Source organism: Erigeron canadensis, chromosome 2 (genome assembly GCF_010389155.1).
Source record: "Erigeron canadensis isolate Cc75 chromosome 2, C_canadensis_v1, whole genome shotgun sequence".
Classification (NCBI taxonomy): Eukaryota; Viridiplantae; Streptophyta; class Magnoliopsida; order Asterales; family Asteraceae; genus Erigeron; species Erigeron canadensis.
The window spans coordinates 1,911,582-1,938,461 of record NC_057762.1 but is presented as its reverse complement, the minus strand read 5'-3'; the positions used below and the strand labels follow the sequence as shown (position 1 = coordinate 1,938,461).

Genomic DNA, 26,880 nt, shown 5'->3' with positions numbered 1-26,880 from the left:
GTAAAATAATAATAATAATAATAATAATAATAATAATAATAATAATAATAATAATAATAATAATAATAATAATAATAATAATAATGAGTATTTGTTTACAAAAGATAAAAATGTGTAACACCCAAAATATTAGTGAATTTTTATTAAAGAATAAAGTACTATCCATTGATTTAAAATATTGTATATATATATACATGACATTATAAATAGCATATTGGTTATATATTTATCTAGTCATAACCAATAGTGGCGAACCTTGAAATATGGGGGATTAAAGATGTACAAATGAACCTAGCTTTGTTGTTAAGTATATCAAAGTTTGATTGTAAAAAAAAAAAAAGTGCTGGCAGGTTTCAATTAACACACGTAAGTGTGTGTTTTTCTTACAGCAGAAATTTATAAACTAATCTAGATGGGAATAGATAGCTAGTGTGTATACAATTAAATTTCTTTAGTAAAGACTCATAAGTGGGTATATGATACTTGGTTGTACTTCACATTCAAAGAAACAAGAATATTTGAGCAGTTTCGGGCTTCTCATCGAATCATGGATCAGAGGCTAATTAGTTCGGGGTTTCTAAACCTCTAATCCAAGAATAATCTAAGGTATGTTTTTATAGTTAATTGTAACCAAAGATTATAAATCTCAATCTTATTAAGTTGAGATTCTAAACAGTTCAAAGTCAATATTAGCTAATTGTCAAAAGAAAGAAACAGTAGATTGGGTCATAAAAATCATTTGACCTTGATTGTAAATGAATATTCTTAGTAGATATGTGATTGTTTATGAGCTTAGCTAAATATGGATTTGTAAAAGAATAGAAAGAAATAGTTTTATAGTTAATAAAAGTAATGTAGGCAAAATGTTTGTGATAATGCCTCAAAGAATAAATGTTTTAAAAAGATGATTGATGTTAGCATACTAATATTTATAATAATCACTTGATGATTAGTTAGTGATAATAAGTCACTAAACTTTTGTGAGCAGATAATATGAACATCAATATGGCTAATTAATGGTATTAGCTAAATATTACACTTCACTAAAATGAGTAGGCAGAGTGTTCGACTATGGATGCTAAATCCTAAATAAAATATTTACAAGATTCTATCTGTAAACTTATACATGATTATATGAATTGAACATACAGGTGCTGAAAGGATGGACAAAGTATCCATATACTTACTACCGATCTTTCAAAGGCGAGTAACGGTTAGAATAGAATGGTAGGTAATATTCAGAATGCATCTAGACATGTATGAGAATATGTACCTATCGCCTTATTAGAAGGCTACTTCATACGAGATCGATCTAGATATCTATCGTATGGGTATGCCATATGTTATATATATTTGAATGCATAAAATTACCAGAAATTATAGAATAGAAATAATGGGTAGTACTCGGAATGTATATAGACATGTATGAGGGTACGTACCTATTATATTTTAGAAGGTAACTCCATTTGGGATCGATCTAGAAATCTCTCTTATGGGGTAGGCCACATGATATATGTACGTTAGAGTACATTTATAGAATTATTAGAAAAGGAATTCCTTATATGTTAGAATATGTGTCTGAACATGCTTTAGACTATGCTCTCAGAATACATATCTAAATGTTTTTCAGATTATGTACCAGAATAGATATTAGAATATGCATTCATTTTACGATATAGATCCCGTTTACTCATTAAGTAGTTGTACTTACTGTTTTATATATTATCTTTTAAGGTATATAAAGTGGCTCTAACACGAAGCATGGAAAGAATATCTTATATAGCTAACGGTGTGGCTCGATGGATGGGTAATGGACATTCTTAAATCCTTCTTTGATATCCATGTTCGTCTTTTTACGAAAGTTATAAAGTTTCAGATAAATGTCGTGTATATTGTCATTTTTGAAACTAGAAACAAATCAAGTTTGGTTGAATCTAGTTTGTTGGTTGTTAAGTTTAAGTTACATTATGTTGCAAGCAGTGACATGGTCATTATAGTTTGAACTTTTAAAAGTCGTTGAAAGCTTAAATGTTTTTGTCAAATTCAGAAATAAATAAAGAAGAAAATTTACGGCGTTTCAAAACTTCAGGTATCCTTTAGCTAATTGGGACCAACAACAATTAGCTTGTAATGAAAATAAAAATAATATTAATTTAAATTGTTAAACTTGGCAATAAAATGAGTATCAATTGCCGAACTCAATGTATGATATATCTAAATCTTAATTTAAACTACCTTATAAAATATTTACCCTCTCTAAATTTTTTAAAAAAGAACTTGATCTACCCAAACTATTCTTTCTCTAAATTAACTAATTTGAATATCTCCACCTAATATACCTATAATATGCTTAATAAAACTATTTACAATATATCTATACTCCTTTAGTAATTATCAACCCCCCATATTTTTGAAAAGAGTTGGAAAATGGTTAGATGTAAAAGTACTAAACTACCCTTAATAAACACCCCCTATAGAAAGGGTTATTAGAGATTATCAAATTTGCCCTTAATGAATTTATTTACACTTTAAGCTCTTATCTTGCTAATTTACCAAATTTCTCGATGTCATCACCACCCGTCGCCGACACCACTAAACCGTCGTCGCCGTCACCGTCGTCGCATTGCGTGAGTACCATGCTAGTATCCCCTAACTCTTAAAAAACTACACTATCTCATTTTTATATAAATGTGTGGTAAAAAGTTTCAAAGCGAGCCTTAAAAAACACAAAATTATGTAGAAAAAATTACAAAAGTTAAGAAACGTAAACTTGAAAACAAAGTTTGTGTGACGAAAGTTTAAGGGTTTATGGTTTGGGATTTAGGGTTTAGATTTTAAGGTTTAGGTTTTAACTTTTGTAACTAGAGTTTTGTTTTTCTCCTGGGGCAACGCCCGGGTAAAGATACTTGTTTTAACTAATTACTTACAAGGATAAAAGTACATTATATATATAGTTATAGTTATATATTTTTTGAACCGTTTGTCGGTATTCGACATCAGGGAAAACCTCATCGTATAATGGTGAAGTCATGCATATACTTTAGACTACGAGATGTAGACCATAAGCCGTTACAGGTGATTCATGGAAAAAAAACCCACTGGCTTGTCACTCATGAGAGTCGAATACAAGATCGGTGGAAAAAACTAAAGATGCATAATTGAGCTAGGTTCATTTTGTTAGTTATATACTACTCGTATGATTTATATATAGTCAATTTAGATATTTAGATTATGAGGCACTAATATATTCATTGAAAACACTAATATATAGATGGTGTTGTAAGTTTCCAAATGTATCTGATATGAGCTTGAAAGTCAACCATGTGTGTGTCACACATGTTATACAATCACATGGTGCATTAAAAAGTTTAATCTTAGCTGTCTGCTTTAAGAATATTGTGGTCATCTACATATTGTATTTAGCAAATGTATGTAATTGATACTGTAATATAAAATGCAGTTTGACAAGATACCCAAAATCAGCCCTTTGTGCATTACGTGTTAGGTGAGATGTCCTGAATAAAATCATAAACAATTAGGCTATGTCTATGCTTTATACTAGTTGTTATAGACTGATGACGTACCCACCTCAACGAAGATTACACGCAGACTATACGGAGCCTTGACTGAAAAAGATAAGCATGAATAATATTCATCATATCATTTCCCTAAATAATGAAATTCTTGCCAAGAATATAAGAGATCTCCACTAGCAATTGAGATTCGTTCTTATCTTATTTTTTTCTCTTCCAAGCCAAACTAGCACTATATAAGGGGAAGAAATTGAGTAGGATAGATATGATAAACCACACACATAATACACACAAACCTAATATATCAACGATTCATGGCGTACAAGAGGGAACATGTTACCGGAAAGAAAATCGCCAAAGAATGCCAAAACCCACAAAACCCCATTGAATTTCTATCTATCTCATTCTCCTCGGTTGGTTGTACAAACATAGACTATTATTTATGGGTGGTTATCAACATTTATGTGATTCATGTTCGTATTATTTGTCGATTAGGGATTCACTCGACTTATCCAACTTAACTAGTCAAATTGAAAAAATCTTGAACCTTGAATTAAATTTAAAGGTTACAATTAAAAATTTATCTTTTAGTTTTAACCATTGATTTTAAATCAAGGATCTAACTTAACTCCTCAAGTTATTTTCAACTTAAGGGGATCTCCAACCCTTATTTACCTTAAGACGTTTGTTAGAGTTAACGTGTTTCTTAGTCAATGTCAACCTACTCCTTGTCTAATAAGATAAATAAAATAAAGATAATGATTAATTATCTTAATTCATAAGCTTAAAAATTCGTCTAATTCATAAAATGGGGATATGTGAAAATTTAAACGGTAAGATTATGAAAGAGATTTAAGTGGAAGTAATTCACTTGTCATATTTATATAGTTTTAAAATGACTTTTAGACTAACGTTTAAACAGATTAATCATTTTTCATAAAATAAATATTACATCCTTGCTATTTTCACCTCTAAGGGAAGTAGAGTTTAAGAAAGGCCATCTTAAGGAGTCGAATTAGGAACCCGAAACTAGAAGACCTTTTTGGAAAACATTCTTTTTATTTATGGTAGGTTACATTTGACTATTATAAGACTGTTTACATCTAAACAAAGCCCTTCATTAAGAAAAATGTTAAACAAAGTCCTTAGGGCTTCACTTAACGTGCATAAAAAGATTGTACATTTTCATATCAAAAGCTCACCCTCTGAATTTTATAGTAAGTGTACAACTAATTTAAGCACCTTAATGAAAGCTCTTAGGGCTTCGTTTAGCAAAACTCTTTTATTTAATATCTTGTTTTATCTCTCACATGGAAATATTTTTGGAAATATTTGATGACACTCATTAACCGATCAACATATATTGGCAATTCCTTCAATGAAGGATTAATATGGAGTCTTTCGATGAAAGTTTGATTTATAGACCAAGGTTAAAGTCCTGGCAAACATCGAATTTTATCATTAATTCGTCGTTATTTCTACCGGTGAATGGGTTGATGGGTTTTTCTTGGATCATTAGACTAACAGGCTTGCCCTCTATTCGACTGGGTTGGGTCAGTTGTCGATAGCCTTTAACCTAAAAGAAATCCAAGTTATAAAATAGTTAGTTAGTCATTAAATGTAAGTCCCAAAGTGATGGATTACCCGACTAGTAAGCAATTCTGATCTGGAATAAGACCAGTTCAAAATGACAATCCAGGTATGGATTAAGCAGTAAGAGTAAATGACTGAAAGTAAAGATGCAAGAAACTAAAGATGCTGAAATTATATAAATAATATATATATATATATAAGTCAAGTATGTAGTATTGAGACACGATGTACTTTTCAAATGTATTTTATTACTTATGTTAAATAAAATACAAAGGTTGATGCGGAATCAAGATAAATATAAATGTGTAGTATCTACACAACCTTAAAAGACAAGTAATCTAAATAACTTGGAAATACTCTTAAGATTACTTAGAGTATAGCTCACAAGTTGCATTGCCAAAGTTTCGAGCACTTTGCAAGTTGTGAGAATCCTTGTATTTATAGGCAAAGTCCATCTGACATGGACCAGGCCATACAAAATACAGTTGGGAAACATTTAAGGAATTTAAAGTAATTCCTTAACGTGTGTATTTTAATATTAAGTGTGAAAGTCATTTGATGTGACATTTCACACTTTATTTCCAACCTTTTACTTAACCTTTACCAAAGATAATGTTATTATCCGGGTAAAGGTTGGTAAAGTCAAAAAGGCTTCTTCGTAATCAGTATAAAGTGTTGTAAGTACTTTACACTGATATGCTTCAGTCTTTGATCAGATAGAATCATTTTCTGAGCTCCGCATCTGAGTTGATTCTCTTTCTTCAGTCTTAGACTTCAGCTAAATGGTATTCTGATGGGTGATTTGAACTGAAGTGAAGCTTCAGTGGATATTCTGAAGTGGTTCAGAATCCTGTACAAGTATTCTTCACTAAATCTTCAACTATTTCCTAGACAAATTATATTTGGTCGTTTTCTACCAACATTAAAAATAAAAATAAAAAACTCACAAAATACCAAAACTAATTAAATTTCAACTTCAACACTTAGGCCTTAGCTACATTTCCAAAAGTATATGTTTTTTTCTTTGTTTAACACTATAACCATCTATCTAAACGTACGCGAGCTATTGTTATACCCAACGCTTTATTACATCCTCGTTACACATTTTAATTTGTGACACAAAATAGTTTTATCATTTCACCCATGAGTGGGGTCTTTGTCTGGAAAAAGGCTTTCACTAAACTTAAAATTTTTATAAACCCAAAATCTTGGTGTAAGTGTATATATATATATTTTTGTCATCAATAATATACATACATATTTTTGATCTAACAATAGTAATATTTTATCAACATGTATCTATTTCTCAACCTCTGAGTTTCACAACAACGCATCGTAATTTAGGGGCTACTTGGTTCAATTTTAAGGAATGGAAATGGGAAAGATAAAAATAATACTAAGGAATGCAATGGGTATTTCATTACCTTTGATCTTGCTTGGTTGTGTTGGTTTATTTTACCAATATATATTGTATAAAAGTTAATTAAATAAGTATACAAATTATTATTTATTTTAAAAAGTCTTCTACTTATATCTATGTATATTTTGGTATATCAGCATTAATTAAGTATAGTATAATTATAATTAAAACAATGCGTAAATTTATATTACATATATTATTAATATATATATTTAGACAATGTGTATAATGTAGACTTTTTTAGAACTGCATGATCGAGAATAATGGAACATGGGGAGGCGCATAAATGACAATAATGGTAGTTTTTTTTCCCCCTTTTTTTTATGAACATGGATAATGATAGTTATTACCCCCAATTTAATCTATATGACTCATTGATTAGTTTTAGTATTCCTTAACCACTTTTTCTTAAACCAAGTATAATTATTCATTATGTTAGTCATTTCTTACTCTTAAATACCCCCAACCAAGCACCCCGTGGATATTTAGTAGGACGATTATAACTTTATAAGTCACATTAATTACTTGCCAATATATACTAGCTCACTTCTAGTACTAGAGCAAAACTAGCCAAACTAGCGAACAATATAAGAGGGGTGGTATTGAAAGTTTATAATTTTTGAGACACGAAAAATTATCAACTTATCATTCACCTTAAAACAAAATACAAATATCTTCATTTTCTTTTTCTTTATACCAAAACAACACACACAAAATATTTTTGCTTTTTATATACCAAAATAATACACACCCCTTTTATTTATGTCAATAACCACTGCCGTCGTCCATCATCACCAACACTCCGGCCACAAGCCCACAACCGTTCATAATATCTGTCGCAACGCGTGAATACCATGCTCGTATATTATTACAAGTATTATTATTACTTCAACACTAGTCAACCTTAACTTTCTACCTACTATCGGGGTAAGTGCATGCTACCTCCCTTATAAAATCTTCTTAAAAAAACTCAAAACAGAGTGTCTGATCGATCCATCCATTCCACCTCGTACGTACGAGATTCGATTTAACTCAACTACCCTCCATAGACATATAGATATATGAAGGGATTACCCAACCCTTGGAATTGGATTACCGCGCCTATCTTTTATGCTGTAACATTATTTAAAAGATCGATATCATAATCACATCTATCGTTCACCTATTAAGATCCACCAGTTGCAAGACACAAGTTAATCGATCTCTTTCTTTCTCCGGTCGTCGGAAAACCAAGCCAGCAACCGGCCGGTGGTCGGATATCAGAACTGGTAAGCGAATAGTCCAACTGGCTTTGTTTTATTTTTATGTATCGATCATGCATCAATATATAAGTATATTCTTATTCTTATATTTTGTTAATAATCTTCATTTATTTTGGCATCTATATATTCGTTTTAATTTGTTTCGCTTCTATTCCTTCTTACTTCATATATTCTAGAAACATAGTAAATAAATTCAAGAAAGATAATTATTAATGTTATCGATCCATTATGCATGGTTTGATATAGTGATCCGTATTTTCCACTAGGATCGATGTTGTTATTCCCAAAACCAAAACCAAAATTGAATTTTGGTTTGATTAATGGCAACGAGAAGTGTATCCGTTTATACGAGTCACATGCCCGCATTATGCAGTTAGTGGTGGATGCAACGATGAAAAGTGGTGGTGTCGGCAACAAGCTGCGGTGGCGGTATCGGTGATTCAGTGTTATTAATGTAAAATGATATTATAATTATTTTAAGGGTTGTATGATATAAGTTGTAAATAAAATCATTAAGAGTACTATTATATTGGTAAATTAGATGAAATTATTTAAATTTAAATTAATAAATATAAAGACGAGTAGATCTGTGTTTTTTGATTTTAAGAAAAGAGGGAATCAAATTTTTTTTCAGGCTGTATGGACATAGATATAAATATACCTTCATTTTATAGAATGTAGCATAATTTATTGATTTGTGTTTTTTTGCTGCGGGTTGTTTTCTATTATCATAATTTTGGATTTTAAGAAACCAAATGGGTATCTGCGCAGCTGTGATAGCGGTAATGACAGGGCAACGACGGAGGTAACGAGTGGCGGTAAAAGTATGTGGCGTTAAGAATATTATAAATATATTAGGTGAAGATATTTTAAGGGTTGAGGGAAGTATGTGTTAAATAATCTCATTAAAGATATTATAAGTATATTAGGTGGGGATACTTAAACTAGCATATAAATTAAGAAAAAGAATACTTTAGATATTTTAAAAACAAAAAGTTAAAAGAAAAGAAAGAAAGTAGCTTATTTTATACTAGATCGAGTTGTACCCGCGGCGATACGGTGATGTAATGGTCACAGAGATGGTGTTGGTGATGTGTAGTGGAGGTGTGCGGTAGTGGTGGAGGTGACGGTGGTTGTGGCGATGTAATAACGGCGACGGATGATGGTGGCGTGCGGCGGTGGCAGTGGTGGGGCGCGACGACAGGTGGTAGTGGTGGTGGCGGCAGCAGATAATGTAGATTATTGTTATAATATGATTTTAATGAGTCTTTGAACGTTAAATATGAAAAGTTGAAAATATTATTTGTTTTATAAGTATAGATAATAATAAAAATTAAATTTATTTATTTATTTATTTGTCTTGCGTTTTGTGTTTCTCTCTCGTCCAACTCTCATCTGTTTGATTGTTTCTTCTTTAAAACCTCATCCAATCATTATTTATATTTATATATGATGATGGTTGGTTTTACATCTATCTATATCTATAAATCATTATCAGATTATCAAATGTGAGATGTATCTATGTATCCAAATTCATCGAACTTGGCTTTGTTTTGCTACATCAAGTCCTTACGACTATAATTAAAGTGCATAAGATACTCGTGCACTTATCATAAATTATGAGTAGTCTTTTGATATTGAAGATATAATATTGTTTATACACGTTAACTACATCCCAACACTTAAAGGTTGTATTTAATATCTTCTTTATTATTATTATTTTTTATCATTTACATATTCTTAATTTTTAGTTCATAATAAACTTCATATATTTTGGCATTTTAGTGTTTTTGTTTCGGTTCGATGTTTTCCTTTTCATTAAATAAAAATATAACATTATCACAGCTTTATTATTCCACTATTCTAGAAGAATAAATAAATTTCTATGAAAGAAAAATGGATAATGACACCGGAATGTAACCAACTATGACCAAAAGGTTATGTAATGTAACCAACTACTCGATTAGCTATGTAGTGTAACCACCTTTGTTTTTTGGGTTATCTAATGTAAGCAACCGGATGAGAAACAAGTTTCCGGTTACCACTTTCATTTTTAATAGGGATAATGACACCGAAGTGTAACCAACTATGACCAAAATGTTGTATAATGTAACCAACTACTCGACTAGCTATGTAGTGTAACCACCTTTATTTTTTGGTACAGAGTCGACAATTTCCGACACGGACCTGTTAGCACGACACGACACGACTTGGTTTTTTCGTGTTTCGTGTTTGGCCTTAACATGTTTCGTGTCTTAACAGGTCCGGACCTGTTAAGACACGAATAGTTATCATGTCTTAATAGGTCCGGACATGTTAAAACACGATAAGATAAGTAGTATATATACGGACATGTTAAGACACGTTAAAGACACGTTAAGGACACGTTAAAGACACGATAAGACACATTAAGACACGATAAGACACGTTAAAACACAATAAGATACGTTATCAGGTCCTTTAACAGGTCCCTTATCGTGTAACCTGTTAAAAATCGTGTCGTATTCGTGTTTGGAAAAACTGACACGATTAGCTATCGTGTCTTTCTTCTTTCTCTTTCACCTCCGGCCACAACTACCACCTTCAGCCATCATTACCACCGTCACCTATATATATATACTCATACACAGACAAGTACACACAAACTCCATCTCATTCTCTGACTCTCTCCCTGTTCTTTCTCCCTCTCAATTGTTGCAATAGTTCCGAACATTATTGGGATTCGTGAAGGGGTTTTGAGGGTTGAAAGATCTGGATGGTGGCAGCGATTTTGATTTTGAAGATTCCGACAACAAGGGACCTCTCTTTTCAATCAGTTTGAGTTTGAAGATTTGTGGGTTTTATTGAGAAATCAAATTTGTGTGTAAATGACTAAATTAATAGATAGATATTTATCGAGTAGATGGTGAATGACAACAGTGAAGAACTCTAGATCCCGTCGATAGTGAAGAACAACATCAGATTCTGGCAATAGTGAAGAACATCAGCAGATTCCGACAACAAGATCGGGATTATTTCGAGCTTTTGCATCCTTCGTTCAGCCATTTTCATTCGGATCTTTGACAATAGTTGTGGAATCCAATAAAGCAAAACCCATTGAGGCATCTAAGGATGGTATAGTGTGTTGATTAATATTATAGAATGAATCGGCGTGGTAAAGCCATTTGTCTACGACGACGAAGGAGAAATTTATATAGATACAAGAAGATATATTGATTGATGATGATATGATGAATCGGGTGGGTTAATATATTTGGGTATAGATTCTCATTTTGGGTTGTGTTGCATGGTCCGTGTGATGAAATGAAGAAGATAAAAGAAGCAAAAGATATATATAATTTTATAACTTTGTTTTTGTTAATGGAATTACAAAGGTGGTTACACTACATAGCTAGTCGAGTAGTATAGTTCACTACATTACATAATCTTTTGGTCATTGTTGGTTACACTGCGGTGCCATTATCCCTAACTTTATTTTTGGTTTAACCGGATAGAAACTTGAGGTAGCCGGTAACTTACATGACATAACTCAAAAAACAAGGTGGTTACACTACATAGCTAGTCGAGTAGTTGGTTACATTACATAACCTTTTGGTCATAGTTGGTTACACTCTGGTGACATTATCCCAAAGAAAAATGTACAATTGGGATTAAGTCATTCTAACAATTAACAAATAACAACTGATCAGTATGAATTAAAATGGTAGGTTGATGAAAGATAGTCATCCATGTTTGTAATGAATCATTAATTAATTTGAGTTATCTCAAGCGAAATTTATTTACTCGATTTAATTTAAGCATTTACATAACATGTTTACTTTATTTAAGGTGGTTTCCTCTTGCTGCATTTCAAACATCCACTTAGAACGTCACTTATGGAAGGAGTACAACACTTAAAAATTCCGCTTGAAGATATAAAGCTAGCCACCAAAAATTTCAGTGATGAAACTTGCATCGGAGAAGGTGGTTTTGGCAAGGTATACGTTGGAACACTCACACTATCTCAACAACAGATTAGGGTTGCAGTGAAGAAATTAGATCGTCAATTTGGACAAGGGAATCATGAGTTTTTGATAGAAATTCAAATGCTCACATGCTATAGACACAAAAACCTCGTCTCTCTTGTTGGATTTTGCAATGACAATGGAGAAGGTATTTTGGTTTATGAGCATGCAAAACATGGAAGCCTTGACAAACATCTACGAAATATTGACCTCTCCTGGATCCAACGTCTTAAAATAAGCCTCGGGGCAGCCCGTGGCCTTAATTATCTACATGATGAGGTTGGTGCCGAACATAGGGTTTTGCATCGCGACATAAAGAGCCCAAACATTCTCCTAGATGAGAACTGGGAAGCAAAAGTATCTGATTTTGGATTGTCCAAAATAAGCCCTTCAAATGTGGAGTTCACATATCTTGTCACCGCTCCTTGTGGCACCATCGGCTATATTGATCCAGAATATTTAGAAACCGGCATTTTAACCAAAGAATCAGATGTTTATTCCTTTGGTGTATTGCTATTTGAGATATTGTGTGGAAGGCAGGCACATATACATGGATCTCAAGATGGGCGTGGTCATCTTGCAACCCTCGCCAAACAATCATGTGAACAAGACAGATTAGATGAGATCATTCTTCCCAATCTGAAGAATCAAATGAGAGAAGATTCGTTCAAGATGTTCTCAAAAGCGGCATATAATTGCTTAAATAAAAATAGAAGGGATCGCCCAACAATGGGTGAGATCGTGGAGATGCTTGAACATGCATTGTTACTTCAAGTAAGTAGGTCTTTTATATATATATATATATATGGAAAAGTGTGTGTAGGGTTGTCACACACCTAATTTGGGTGAAAAACCTCTCACATATTAATATTTTAATATTAATGAATAAATGATGGGCCCTTGTGTGAGGGGTTTTTCACCCAGTTGGGTGTGAGACAACCTCACCTTCACTTCCCCCTTATATATATATATGTTTTGGTTATTGTAAAACAAATATTAAAGTAAAACAAATATATATATATATATAGGGGTTGGTTATTGTAAAACAAGTATTAAAGTAAAACAAATAAGACAAGATCTTGACCCGTGAAACATGGTTAAATTGATGCATGAAGATTCATGAAGCAATTGGTACACAATTTTGATTATGCACAGTGATTTTCAATGAAGAGAAACCTATTGTTTTATCTGTTTTCTTTAATGCTTGTTTTATTTGACCTAAAACCTATATATATATATATATATATGAAAAGTAAATATATGGCTATCATGTACCCAAACTTAAATATAGATCTTCCTACATATTAATTTTTTAATATTTATTGTAAAATAAATAAACTACATGGCCCCATAAAATTTATGGTTTAAAAAAATGACGAAAGATTTTATATCTAAATTTAGATACATGATAGCCACATATTCTCTTACCTTTATATATATATATATATATATTACAAGTATTAAAGTAAAATAAGAAGTATTGAACTAAATCAAATAAGATAAGATCTTACCATTAGATTATAATCAAACTGATACAAAGATACATGGTAAACACATGCATATACACTGATGCATAAAGATTTTTAATAACACATCCAGTCAAAGATTGTTTTATATGTTTGTACCTTATGTTTTGTTTCATTTCAACCGTAACCTATGCACACATAATTACATCTGACAAACACAAGATTCTCGGTTCGACTGTTCATAACCTCACTGCGCGCCTTGGCTTTTAGTGAGCCTCGATGGTTTGCAGGTTCGCCACTTTGGTACATACATACTCCGAAGTTTTATTATTAAAATAAAAACTCATTATAACTAATATAATTATAATAAATATAATATTTGAAAAATAAATAATTTTTATCTAGATCAAGAATCCTAATCCAACTATGTTACTAAGTTTAATTATTAAAAAAAACTGATTATAGTTTAAAATATTCTTTGATCTATATACTAAGAGTAGTGTTTTTTGTACCATAATTTTTAAGAGTAGTGTTTTTCATACCATAATTTTTGATAAATCTATCACATTATACAGGTTTTATATAGCTAGCTATACAAACTATTAATACATAAGTGTGATAAATTCATTAAAAAAAGGTACATATATCCCTCGCATATACTAATAGTTTTTGTGAAACTGTGAATTAATGAATATGTTAAATTCTGTTTTGTATTATTAGGACATAGATATCCTATTTGTTATAGTGGTGTGTTAACTCCATTTCTATAATTTCTATCTTTTAACTAACATATCATTATTTCAAGGTTTGCAGCAATTCAGCAACATTTATTCGGGTAGGAACTTGGGGAAAACAAACTGCCAGTCTTGATAATGACGATCAATGGTCTTTTAAACTTGAGCCAAATCATAAGCTGCAAAAAATAACAATTGATCATGGTGATGTAATATACTCTCTCATGTTCACCACCGAATGTGAAGGTATCTTTGACACTTCAAACAAGGTTGGTGGTTCAGCTGATGGAGACATTGTTTCTGAGGTTAGCATATCTTAACTTTTACTAACTAATGGCTAGATACATAGATACTTTTTTACAAACATATATAATGCATGTTAATAGGTGATGCTTGATGATGATGAGGAAATAATAGAAATCAAAGGAAGCATTGGTACCCGAGGTGGAAATACAGTTATCACATCACTTACTTTTGTTACAAATTACATGACAACCCATGGACCTTTTGGTCAAGAATCCGAGTGTGTTTTCTCTATACCGTGGGGAAATGGCTCGTTGGTTGGTTTTTATGGCTTTGCGGGCGACTTTATTGATGCCATCGGTATCTATTTGAAAGCTGATGCTGAAATCATGAAGATTGGAAGATGGGGAAGCATTGATGCTCAAAATTATTGGTCTTTGAAACTTGAGCGAAATCATCGTCTGAAAAAGATAACCATTGATCATGACGATCTCATACATAGTCTAAAGTTCACTACACAATATAGAGGGTCGAATTACAATTCGGAAAAACACGGTGGTGGGTATGGTGGAGGTGATCAACTTTCCGTGGTACAGATTTTCTACCTCAAATATGTTAACTCACATAGTTGTATATACGTATTAACTATATATATATTACCTGGTTGCTCTTTTTTAATTACCAACATGAAAATCAGATAATTAAGTGGCTATATATATAAAATGTTCATAGGAATATTCAATATTCGTTGATTCTAATTAAGGTTATAATTAAGAAACGATCTTTACCAAGCATAAAGTGTACATGTATTGTTACGAGTATATCAGTAACATAATCAGAAGCTCTATAACAAAAACAACCAAACAATTACAAGAATTGATTTATCACAACATTTATTCGATCCTTTTGTAAATGGATTAATTATGGATATATCTCCTTGGACGGACTTTTATTTTTCTTAATTAATTACGTTGGGATATAAATCAATTTCTCCTTCTGTACAATAGGTAACACTTGACGGGGATGAAGAAATTATTGGCATCACTGGAACAGTTGGGCAATCAAGGGGAAATCATCCAGGTTGGCCAACATCATTTACTTGGACAATCGTTTCATCAATATCATTTGTGACAGACAAAAGAACATATGGGCCTTTTGGTACCGTAAGAGGGACGCCTTTCTCTGTACAATGGGACGGTGGTTCTTTTGCTGGATTTTATGGCTATGCTCGTGGTTATCTTGATGCATTCGGTGTCTATTTGAAGGCAGCGTTGTAAGACTTGGAACAAAGAAACTTTTGTCTTTGTTAGCTAATGCATTGGTAGTATTACTTAAGTTTTTATTTAGTTTAAACTTTAGAGTTAATTACAAAGATTGTCCATGTGGTTTGTCAAAAATTACAGGTTTTATCCTTACTTTTTCATAAGTTACAGTTTTGATTCTTGACTTTCGATCGTCTACGTACTTTTAAAATTTTCTTTAAATTTATTTAATTTTGCCTCCATGTTTATTTGTTTTTCTTGAAATTTTTGATTTTACCTCCCCTTAGAATCATTTTTGGTAAAGATCAAGTTTTTTTATATGAACCAAAACCAGAAATTAGGCGACGACCTCAACATCCCTCTGCATCAGCAACAAACCAATTACTATTAGGCACATGGAAATTAACAAATCGCAAATCATAAAGGTGGAAATGTGAACGGTATGACCGACTGATCAAATGAGCCAATCACAAATTTGGCCCAGAGAAACCAACAGAATGGGTACAATCGGATGAACGAGTCAAATGGGCTAGAAAGTATATTTTCAGCTCATGCAACTTGTTAAAGTTTTAGTTGATAAAAAGAAATGAAAATAACCGGCCTATATGCTACTTTAACATAGGTGATACATAACAATTTTCATTTTAAAAAAGAGTGATCTAATTTACTTTAATATTTCCATATCAAAAGTCCACCCCTGAATTTTATGGTATGTGTACAACTAATTAATACACTTTAACTACAGCCTTAAGGACTGCGTTTAGCAAAACCCTTTCAATAATTAGCCTTGTCTAAATTGAAGTACACAAACATTAAGTTGATAACTTTATATGATATAATATCCCAAAAAAGATGTATACATATACGTTGTTACATCAAGATTCGGAAGGTAAAGTGTGTAATGCTCATAAAAAAATAATACTAATAAAGTGTCTGGATAAAAATAAATAATCTCGATACTATATTATAAAATGTTTAATTTTTTCTGATTTGTTTTAAAAAGAATTTGATTTACCAAACTTTCTCTCCATTATTTAATAATTACTTTTACATTGATAATTACACCGTGACCATCACCACTGCCGTCCGTAAGTGTCATTATCATCATATCGTTTCGGCATAAGTTAAAATAATTTCCTGGATGAGTAATTCTAGATCTACAAATATTTTACAAACAAAATTTCTACTAATTAAATCATGTTTATGTAAAATTATATTTCTCTTTTTTTTGTTAATTGGACCAACTCTTATACTACATGTGTTTGTAGATTTTTGTTTGTAACAAAATTGTTCCTGAATTACGGGTTTTAAATTTTGACCCAGACAAATTAAAAGGAAAGAAGTCAGCCCAATGCAATGTTGTTTGACCCGAAATTAAAAATCATAAGCCCAATTACTAGAACATTAAGGCAAACCTTGATTAGTAGAACATTAGGGCAAACCTCAATTATTTCTTCTAAAAATAGACTCTTTTTACTGAACAACAACATACTTGCCTTTTCTTCTTTCCTTCAGGTAAAATATTTCTAATTTCCTTATTTCAGTTCATTTTATTTATTTATATATTAAAAAAATTTCGATTCATTAATTTTTGTTGATAATTAGTGTTTTATGACTTGTTTGCGTTTGACTCATATGATAGTGGATGTTGTATGCTTTATTCATGTGATTTTTTACTTGAAAAATGTGTTTTCATTGCGTTTCAATGATTCAAATCGAGTTTCTATATATATGTTTTCTGTTTTAACATGAAACTTTCACCCTTTATTCATAGAGTTTTCACCTAGCTTCTGGGTCCAGATGAAGTTAAAATTCTTTTTATCTCTATAGATGGATCTTCATAAGTTTCTATCAGACATATATGGAAGCTCTGTCATTAAATTAAACTTGCTATCTTCCTGGATGCAATTATTCTGTGACTCTCATTAGTTAGCCTTAAATTATTCCGGAATATAGAATCCCCAAAACAAAAGAATGACATACTGTGATATAGTACTATTTGACTATTTGTAAGTTCCGCAATCACAACATGGACATTACTGAGTCACGCTGCCTCCCTGCCATAGTTGTGAATTCTAGTATAAACTTTCTAAAACAAGTTGAAAGCAATAAGGTCGTAGTAAGGTATTACGAGTTTGTAGCATTTTTGTTGATGGAGCTTATGGTAATCTGTAAAGGACTAAAAATGCAAAAACAGTCATCCATGTTTGTAATGAAAGCTAAGCTACCTTGATCCTCTTTATATTTCTGTAGAAATAAATCATTAATCTGAATCACTTCAGGTGAGCTTTATTCACGGGATCTCACTTCTTAAGTGTTTTCATAACATGTCCACTTACAATGTCACTCATGGAAGGAGTACAACACTTGAAAATTCCGCTTGAAAAGATAAAGTTGGCAACTGAAAATTTCAGCGATAAAACTTGCATCGGACATGGTGGTTTTGGGAAGGTGTACGTTGGAATACTCACGCTATCCAAGCAGCCAATCAAAGTTGCCGTGAAGAGACTGGATCGTCAATTTGGACAAGGGAATCATGAGTTTTTGATGGAAATCCAAATGCTCACATGCTATAGGCACAAAAACCTCGTCTCCCTTGTTGGATATTGTGATGAAAATGAAGAAATGATCCTGGTTTATGAGCATGTAAAACATGGAAGCCTTGACAGATATCTAAGCAATCCCGAGCTATCCTGGATCCAACGTCTCAAAATAAGCCTTGGGGCAGCCCGCGGGCTTAATTACCTACATGATGAGGTGGGTCCACAACACAGGGTTTTGCATCGCGACATTAAAAGCGCAAACATTCTCGTAGATGTGAACTGGGAAGCAAAAGTGTCCGATTTTGGATTATCTAAAATAGGCCCTTCAAATGTTGAGTTCACATATCTTGTCACCGCTGCTTGTGGCACCATTGGCTATATTGATCCACAATATTTAGAAACCGGCATTCTAACCAAAGAATCAGATGTTTATTCCTTTGGTGTGTTGCTATTTGAGATATTGTGTGGAAGGCAGGCACATATACATGGATCTCAAGATGGGCGTGGTCATCTTGCAACCCTCGCCAAACAATCATGTGAACAAGACAGATTAGATGAGATCATTCTTCCTGAGCTGAAGAATCAAATGAGAGAAGATTCGTTCAAGGTGTTCTCAAAGGTTGCATATCAATGCTTAAATGTAAATCGAAGGGATCGCCCAACCATGGGTTCAACCGTGGAGAAACTTGAACATGCGCTGCGACTTCAAGTAAGTGTGTGTCTATTAAATGAAAAAAGTTATGGAAATGACATAGATTTTGAGAGCCACTGTTTGTTGGTGTGTTAACTCCAGTTCTGTCTTTTGACTCCATTCATTTATAATATCCTTGTCCAAGGTTGGCAGCAATTCTGCAACATTTATTCGGGTAGGAACTTGGGGAAAACAAAGTGCCAGTCCGAATAATGATCAATATTGGTGTCTTGAACTTGAGGAAAATCATAAGCTGCAAAAAATAACCATTGATCATGGTGATGTAATATACTCTCTCAAAAAAAATGTAATATACTCTCTCCTGTTTACCACTCAATGTCGAGGTATCATTCACACTTCAAACAAGGTCGGTGGTTCGGCTGGTGGAGACATTGTTTCTGAGGTTAGCATATCTTAATATTACTAATAGATAGAGATACTTTTATACAAACATAATGTTAGGCTTTTCTTATTCAGGTCATGTTTGATGACGATGAGGAAATAATTGAGATTAAAGGAAGCATTGGTATAGTTATATCATCACTTACTTTTGTTACGAACAAGACAACCCATGGACCTTTTGGTCGAGCATCAGAGCGTGTTTTCTCTATACCATGGGGAGAAGGCTCGTTAGTTGGTTTTTATGGCCTTGCTAGCGATTTTATTGATGGCATCGGTGTCTATCTGAAAGCCGATTCTGAAATCATGAAAGTTGGAACATGGGGAGGCCTTGGTGGACATGCTTGGTCTTTCAAACTTGAGAGAAATCATCATCTGAAGGAGATAACAATTGAACATGCCGATTACGTACATTCAGTAATTTTCACTACAGAATATCAAGGATTAAGAAACAGGACTACAAAAATCGGTGGTGAAAACAGCTTACCGTGTACAGTTTCAGTGGTAAAGATTTTCTAACTCAAAAAAGTTTTCGTTAACTCACATGACCATTAAGCTAGTTTAGTTGGCATTTTTGGCAATGCTTAATGCTCAAGCCGCTGGTGTTGTACAACAGAACAATAGTACAATACGTATCGATCATTACAACAGTATAAACTCTGTTTTTGTGATAAAAGTGACAAAATAAGTTTTACTAAAAAAATTCCCAAAAAAAATTAAAAAAATAACGTATTATTTACACTTGTTATATCACAACATTAATAATTTATTTTGTAAATGAATTATGGATCTCTCCTAAACTTTGTTTACCTTTATCTAGCTATTTTGTGATATATTTCTCCTTCTACCACAGGTAACATTTGACTGGAATGAAGAAATTATTGGCATCGCTGGAACAATTACGGAAACAGTGGGACGACTTTATTCAGGTTACATAGTTATTTCTTCGATATCATTTGTCACGGACAAAAGAACTCACGGGCCTTTTGGTACTGAAAGAGGGACGCCTTTCTCAGTACAATGGGACAATGGTGGTTCTTTTGCTGGATTTTATGGCCATCTTGGTGCTTATATTGATAACATCGGTGTCTATTTGAAGGCGACGTTGTAAGGTATGGAACAGAGAGACTTTGTCTTTGTTGACTATTGCTTGAAGTTGTTATCTGGTTAATGTCGTGTTTTACCTGTGGTTTGTCAGCGGTGTTGAGTGTATGTTAAAAGGTTCATTTTGTACTTAATTGATAGTTATTAATGCAATACATTAAATTTCTCTAATATAATAGGTAAGTGTTCATTTGAATCCTTGATTTTTTTATGAAATCTAAGGATCAAATCTTAGTCATTTGATCATCTCAATCAATTGCTAGGATTGAAACTTATGCCTTAATTAAAAAAGAAACACGGAGGGGCATATATGTAAATTTGCTTAACAAAAAAAAACTTTCTTTTCCCCTTTCCTCCTCTGATGGAAACATACACAAACACACTTGATCATCTCAATCAATTGTATCTTTGGTTGTTGTTGTTTAAAATTTTTATAATGAATTTTGCCCACAAATTGTTTGATGAAATGTCTAAACCAAAATGTATGTATTAAATCAAATTTGATTATATACGTATTTACTATTGTACAACCAATCATACTTGATTGTACATAGATATATTCTAAAATTTGAATTTATTAAATTTGTGTTATGTAACTTTGTTTGTGTAATCAAATTTGATTATGTATTGAGTTTTTAGTTACCTGTGTGTTTGTGATATGTCTATAATCAAATTTGATTATGTGTTGATATTTTAGTGATTTCTATTTTTGCAACTTTATGTCTAGAATCAAATTTGATTATGTGTTGATAATTTAGACAAAACAAAGGAGTTTCATACAAAGAAACTTATTCAAAATCAAATTTGATTTTATACATATGTTGTCAACCTTATACAAGTTTGATTTTGTGCACACATTGAGACAAAACAAAGGAGTTTCATACAAAGAAACTTATACAAAATCAAAAATGATTTTAGGTATACAGTGTAAAAAACTATACAAAATCAAATTTGATTTTATGCATACATTTAGACAAAACAAATGAGTTCCATATCAAAGTTTTTAGTTATTTCAGTTTTTACAAATTTATTTATAGAATCAAAGTTGATTATGTATAGAGAATTTAGACAAACCAATGAGTTCCATATTAAGAAACCTATTCAAAATCAAATTTGATTTTATGCATATGGTGTCAAACTTATACAAAATCAAATTTGATTTTATCCACACATTAAGACAAAACAAATGAGTCACATACAAAGAAACTTATTCAAAATCAAAAAATGATTTTAGACATACAGTGTAAAAAGCTATACAAAATCAAATTTGATTTTATGCATACATTTAGACAAAACAAATTTGATTATGTGTTGATATTTTTAGTAATTTTAGTATTTACAACTTTATGTATAAAATCAAAGTTGATTATATATAGAGAATTTAGACAAAATTAATGAGTTCCATATCAAGAAACCTATTCAAAATCAAATTTGACTTTATGCATATGGTGTCAAACTTATACAAAATCAAAATTGATTTTGTGCACACATTGAGCTAAAACAAATGAGATCCATACAAAGAAACTTATTTAAAATCAAAAATGTTTTTTCGCATACAGTGTAAAAAGCTATACAAAATAAAATTTAATTTTATGCATACATTTAAACAAAACAAAGCTACACAAAATCAAAATTGATTTTACGCATTCGATTTCAAATACCTAGACAAAACAAATGATTTCCATCCGCTCCGAAATGGGTGTCCTTTTTAGGGTTTTAGAATGCGACCCTCCCTTTCTGAATCAAATTTGATTTTCCATGTCCCTCCCCTACTAAATCCCGCTCTAGGGTTTAGGGTTTGAAGGTCGAGGGTTAGCCGTTAGGCTAACCTTACAACTTCAAACCCTAAACTAAAGCGGGGCCACAGGTCCCCCGTGATCACACTTCCTCCTCGGATTAGCTTTTAACCCCCTAAAGGTTTAGCTTTTAGGCTTTTAGAATGCAACTTTTCTAATTTGTATGCATAAAATCAAAAATGATTTTGCATAGACTTTTAACATTATATATGTGAAATCATTTTTTATTAGAAATTAAGCTTTAGTTTAGGGTTTGAAGTTGTAGGGTCAGCCGTTAGGCTAACCTTACGACTTCAAACCCTAAACTAAAGCGCAGGGCCGAAGGCCCCCGTGATCACACTTCTCCCCTCGGATTCGCTTTTAGCCACCAAGGGTTTAGATTTTAGGGTTTTAGAATGCAACTTTTCTAAAATGTATGCATAAAATCAAAAATGATTTTGCATAGATTTTTAACATTATACATGTGGAATCATTTTTGATTAGAATTTAAACTTTAGTTTAGGGTTTGAAGTTGTAGGGTTAGCCACGACTTCAAACCATAAACTAAAGCGCGGGGCCGAAGGCCCCCATGAAAAAGCTTTATTTTAGAGTTTGAAGTTGTACGGTTAGCCTTGAGGCTGTAACCCTATGAAAGGACTAGACTCGATAACCGAAAACACGACACATTTTTTTTTATACCCCCACTGCGCCGCAGTGGAGTTGAGCACACACTGCGCCGCAGTGGGTTTTAGAATGCGACCCTCCCTTTCTGAATCAAATTTGATTTTCCATGTCCCTCCCCTACTAAATCCCGCTCTAGGGTTTAGGGTTTGAAGGTCGAGGGTTAGCTGTTAGGCTAACCTTACAACTTCAAACCCTAAACTAAAGCAGGGCCGCAGGTCCCCCGTGATCACACTTCCTCCTCGGATTAGCTTTTAACCCCCTAAGGGTTTAGCTTTTAGGCTTTTAGAATGCAACTTTTCTAAAATGTATGCATAAAATCATAAATGATTTTGCATAGACTTTTAAGATTATACATGTGAAATCATTTTTTATTAGAAATTAAGCTTTAGTTTAGGGTTTGAAGTGGTAGGGTTAGCAGCTAACCCTACGACTTCAAACCCTAAACTAAAGTGTGGGCTGCAGGCCCCAGTGATCACATTTCCCCCTCGGATTAGCTTATAACCCCCAAGGGTTTAGCTTTTATGGTTTTAAAATGCAACGTTTCTAAAATGTATGCATAAAATTAAAAGCGATTTTGCAATAATCTTTAACATTATACATGTGAAATCATTTTTTATTAGAAATTAAGCTTTAGTTTAGGGTTTGAAGTTGTAGGGTTAGCCGTTAGGCTAACCTTACGACCTCAAACCCTAAACTAAAGCGCAGGGCCGAAGGCCCCCGCGATCACACTTCCCCCCTCGGATTCGCTTTTAGCCACCAAGGGTTTAGATTTTAGGGTTTTAGAATGCAACTTTTCTAAAATGTATGCATAAAATCAAAAATGATTTTGCATAGATTTTTAACATTATACATGTGAAATCATTTTTGATTAAAAATTAAACTTTAGTTTAGGGTTTGAAGTTGTAGGGTTAGCCACGACTTCAAACCATAAACTAAAGCGCGGGGCCGAAGGCCCTCGTGAAAAAGCTTTATTTTAGAGTTTGAAGTTGTACGGTTAGCCTTGAGGCTGTAGTGTTAGCCGCTAACCCTATGAAAGGACTAGACTCGATAACCAAAAACACGACACATTTTTTTATACCCCCACTGCGCCGCAGTGGAGTTGAGCACTCCTACTGCGCCGCAGTGGGAAGTCTCGGACCCAAGACTGGAAATGCCCCACTGCGCCGTAGTGGGTTGGACACACTCCCACTGCGCCGCAGTGGGAGAAAATAAATTTAGACCCATGGGATTTCACTGCTCCGCATTGAACACCAGTTCAGCAAACCAAGAACTCATTTCGTCACTTGATCAATCCCATGACCATCCAATTTCAAACCTGATCCTCAATGTGAAGTCCCTCACTTGATGGTTTAACCCACAAGTGTAGAATACAACAAGTCAAGTAAGCACTAGATTGGACTAGTATTACAATGAATATAAATGCGACAAGTCAAGTAAGCACTAGATTGGACTAGTATTACAATAAATATAAATGCGACAAGTCAAGTAAGCACTAGATTGGACTAGTATTACAATAAATATAAATGCAAGAATATATATAAAGTAATATGTAACTTAAGCAATATAAAGATAAGCAAGTAAAGTAAATGGTGAGACACAATGTAATTTTCAAGCGTATTTAAATAAAATACAAGGTTGTTGCAGAACTAAGATATTACAAAGTTAGTATCTAAACAACCTTATGAATTACAAGTGATCTAATATTTGCCAAATAAACTCTTTTGATTGAAATACTTAAAGTTGTGAAGTATAACTGTTTAGATCGAGAATATTTGAGCAAAGGCACCAAATTGCAAAAGTGTAATTTGGATGAGGGAAGTGACTTGGTATTTATAGGGAAAAAGAATAAATATAATATTCTTTTTTTCGTACAAATATGGTTACATGCATTTAAGGAAACTACTTTAATTCCTTAAATACATTGGTTAAAGTACAAGAATAAAGTCACTTGATAGTGACTTGTCTTCTAATTAACCAACCACCTTTACATGCGTGTAAGGCTTTTAACAAAGGACAAATGGATTGTCCGGATAAAGGCATGTAAAGGCATAAAGTAAATTCCTCGTAATCAGTGTTCAGACTTGTAAGGTCTAGAAAACTGTCAAGGACTCCATTCAGGAGATCTGGTAAGTTTGCCAGTGAGCTCCGCTATTTGTCAGACTTCTTTCTTCAGACTTCAGTCTTCGACTTCAGTGAGAATGTTCTTCAGTGGAAAGATCTTGACTTGAGTGAAGTCCAGTGAACCAATCTGGTGGAATCCAGATTCCTGTAAAAGTAAACGGTTCACTGGTCTTCACATAATTTCTGGACAAATCTTCAGAGGGCTCCAATAGTCACGTCTGGAGCGAGTCCAGTAAATCTGGACCTAACAAATTCCCCGTATTTGTTTAGAAATTATGCAAGGATTTTCAAGCTTTTATCTATACAAGTTTGTGCTTGAAAAATTTTTGAGATTTTGACTAAGTCTAAATTTTAGTTACTGGAGAACCACTTTATAGATCATCAGTGTTCCCAGATTATACATTTTAATTTACTAGACTTAATCTATTCAAGTACTTGTGAAAAAAGCTTGCAACTTATATATACAGACATCAACTGGTTGAAAGTTACAACTTTACATCAAAATAAACAAAATACAAGTACAAAACAAAGATTCATGCCCTTCTCTTTTGAGCATGCCCAGATGGCTCTTCTATGGCCTTCCTCTTTGAACCTGGAGATGGTGGTGTAACCCAACTCCATCTCCATCAGTTCCTTCCTCATCCATTCTTTGCCAATCCTCTTCATAAAGTATTTTACATCTTGGGAAACATCTTTACCTCTGTAGGGAAGGCCAATCTCTTTAAGTTCTGACCATCCAAATGCCCTGACTGATGTATCTTTTCTTCCATCAGTAAAGTTCCCTTCTCTGAAGAGTTTGACATGGAACTTTGAGAAATTATCATGATTTTCTGCCAGATGGATCTCAGCTCCCAGTATTGGTCGGACATCAGCTCTGAATCTTGACAAATGCTCGTACTTTTCTTTTGTCTGAGCCTTCCTAACCATGTCATCAACTTCCTTGGACACCTTTTTCTGAACAACCCCTTGTTGAATTTTTTCCTTGTCAATTCTTTCAGAAGTGTTCAAAGGAATGAACGTGCTAAGATCTGTATCTCTATCAACTTTGGTTCTTCGCACGGGAGGCTTCGGCAGACCCTTGAACTTCTTTCTATATTCATTTTCAAGGACTGCAACATTCTTTCTTACTTGAGTCTGAAGCTTCTCCAGTGCTTCCCTTCTCTTGGCAATCAGATTCAATATACTCTCTCCATATATTTCTGAATCGTACATCTGTTCATCCTGGGAGTATATTGATCTTATATAAACATCATCCAGAGCTGCAATACATTGATGAATTCTGGGGTCATCCTTCATCTCCTTGTAAACCTCAACTGGTACACACAACCTTCCAGCATGATAGGAATCCAAAGTCCCCATTTTCGCCATATCTAACTTGTGAGCAGCCTAGTCATTCTTTAGATTCTTCTTGAAGATTTCAATAGCTATGCATTGCTGCTCCAGTCTCTTGGACGTTTCATCACTAACAGATGGAAACTCCTCAACGTTCTTCGCACCAGAACTCTCTTCATTAGTATGTTTTTCAAGCTCCCCTCCAGATACCAAGTGCTTCTAACTTTTCACCATTTTGATTCCTGTTTGAATATCTGGAAAGACCTCGAAAACTGGTTCACTGGCATCAGTACCAGTAACCTCTTGAGCTTGCTGTGCACTGGCATCAGTACCAGGCACATTTGTTCCAACAATCTTCTTCCACACTTCAAGTTTTGTTTGAAGATCACCACCAGATTTTTCTTTGGATCTTTCCCCTGGGAAGCATCTCCAGACTGAAGATGATTCCACACCAGATCCAGTTTATGTCTGTCAGAATCAAAGGTTCTGCCAGAAACTGGAGACATAAGATTCACAGTTTTCCTCAACTGCATCACTTCCTTTTTGATTATTTCTAGATCCTGAGGAAAGTAGCGAGGCAACTGATTGTCAATCATCTTGATTACTTCAGGCAGCAACCCATCACGAAGATTTCTGATGAGAGTTTCAGAAACTTCTTTTGTTATTTCCTTCAGTATATCCCCCCTAAATTTTCGGACAACTTCATCACTGAGG

General features: G+C 33.2%; 1 protein-coding gene and 1 long non-coding RNA gene across 4 annotated transcripts; both read left to right on the top strand.

Annotated features, from left to right (window-relative positions):
• Positions 1-331: 331 nt before the first annotated feature.
• Positions 332-2,083, top strand: LOC122589701. 2 transcript variants are annotated; one of them, XR_006322306.1, is made up of 3 exons: positions 332-606; positions 1,152-1,227; positions 1,735-2,083. It is a non-coding gene; the product is annotated as an uncharacterized LOC122589701 (long non-coding RNA). The 2 variants fall into 2 exon arrangements; XR_006322307.1 differs by lacking the exon at positions 1,735-2,083 and having other exon boundaries at positions 1,152-1,634.
• A 5,371-nt stretch (positions 2,084-7,454) lies between these two features.
• Positions 7,455-15,574, top strand: LOC122590285 (probable receptor-like protein kinase At5g59700). Of its 2 annotated transcripts, XM_043762612.1 has the most exons (5): positions 7,455-7,814; positions 11,637-12,586; positions 14,084-14,317; positions 14,399-14,845; positions 15,263-15,574. In XM_043762612.1, the coding sequence occupies exons 2-5, from the start codon at positions 11,684-11,686 to the stop codon at positions 15,530-15,532; spliced, it is 1,854 nt and encodes a 617-aa protein (XP_043618547.1). In that variant the 5' UTR covers positions 7,455-7,814; positions 11,637-11,683; the 3' UTR covers positions 15,533-15,574. The 2 variants fall into 2 exon arrangements, 1 of the variants encoding a protein (XP_043618547.1); XR_006322440.1 differs by lacking the exons at positions 11,637-12,586; positions 14,084-14,317; positions 14,399-14,845; positions 15,263-15,574 and adding an exon at positions 8,075-8,335.
• Positions 15,575-26,880: the final 11,306 nt, after the last annotated feature.

Coding starts and splice junctions, on each gene's coding strand:
- LOC122590285 (XM_043762612.1), top strand. CDS start 11,684: ATGGAAGGAGTACAACACTTAAAAATTCCGCTTGAAGATATAAAGCTA. Junction 12,587..14,083: donor AACATGCATTGTTACTTCAA/GTAAGTAGGTCT, acceptor CATTATTTCAAG/GTTTGCAGCAATTCAGCAAC. Junction 14,846..15,262: donor GAGGTGATCAACTTTCCGTG/GTACAGATTTTC, acceptor TCTGTACAATAG/GTAACACTTGACGGGGATGA.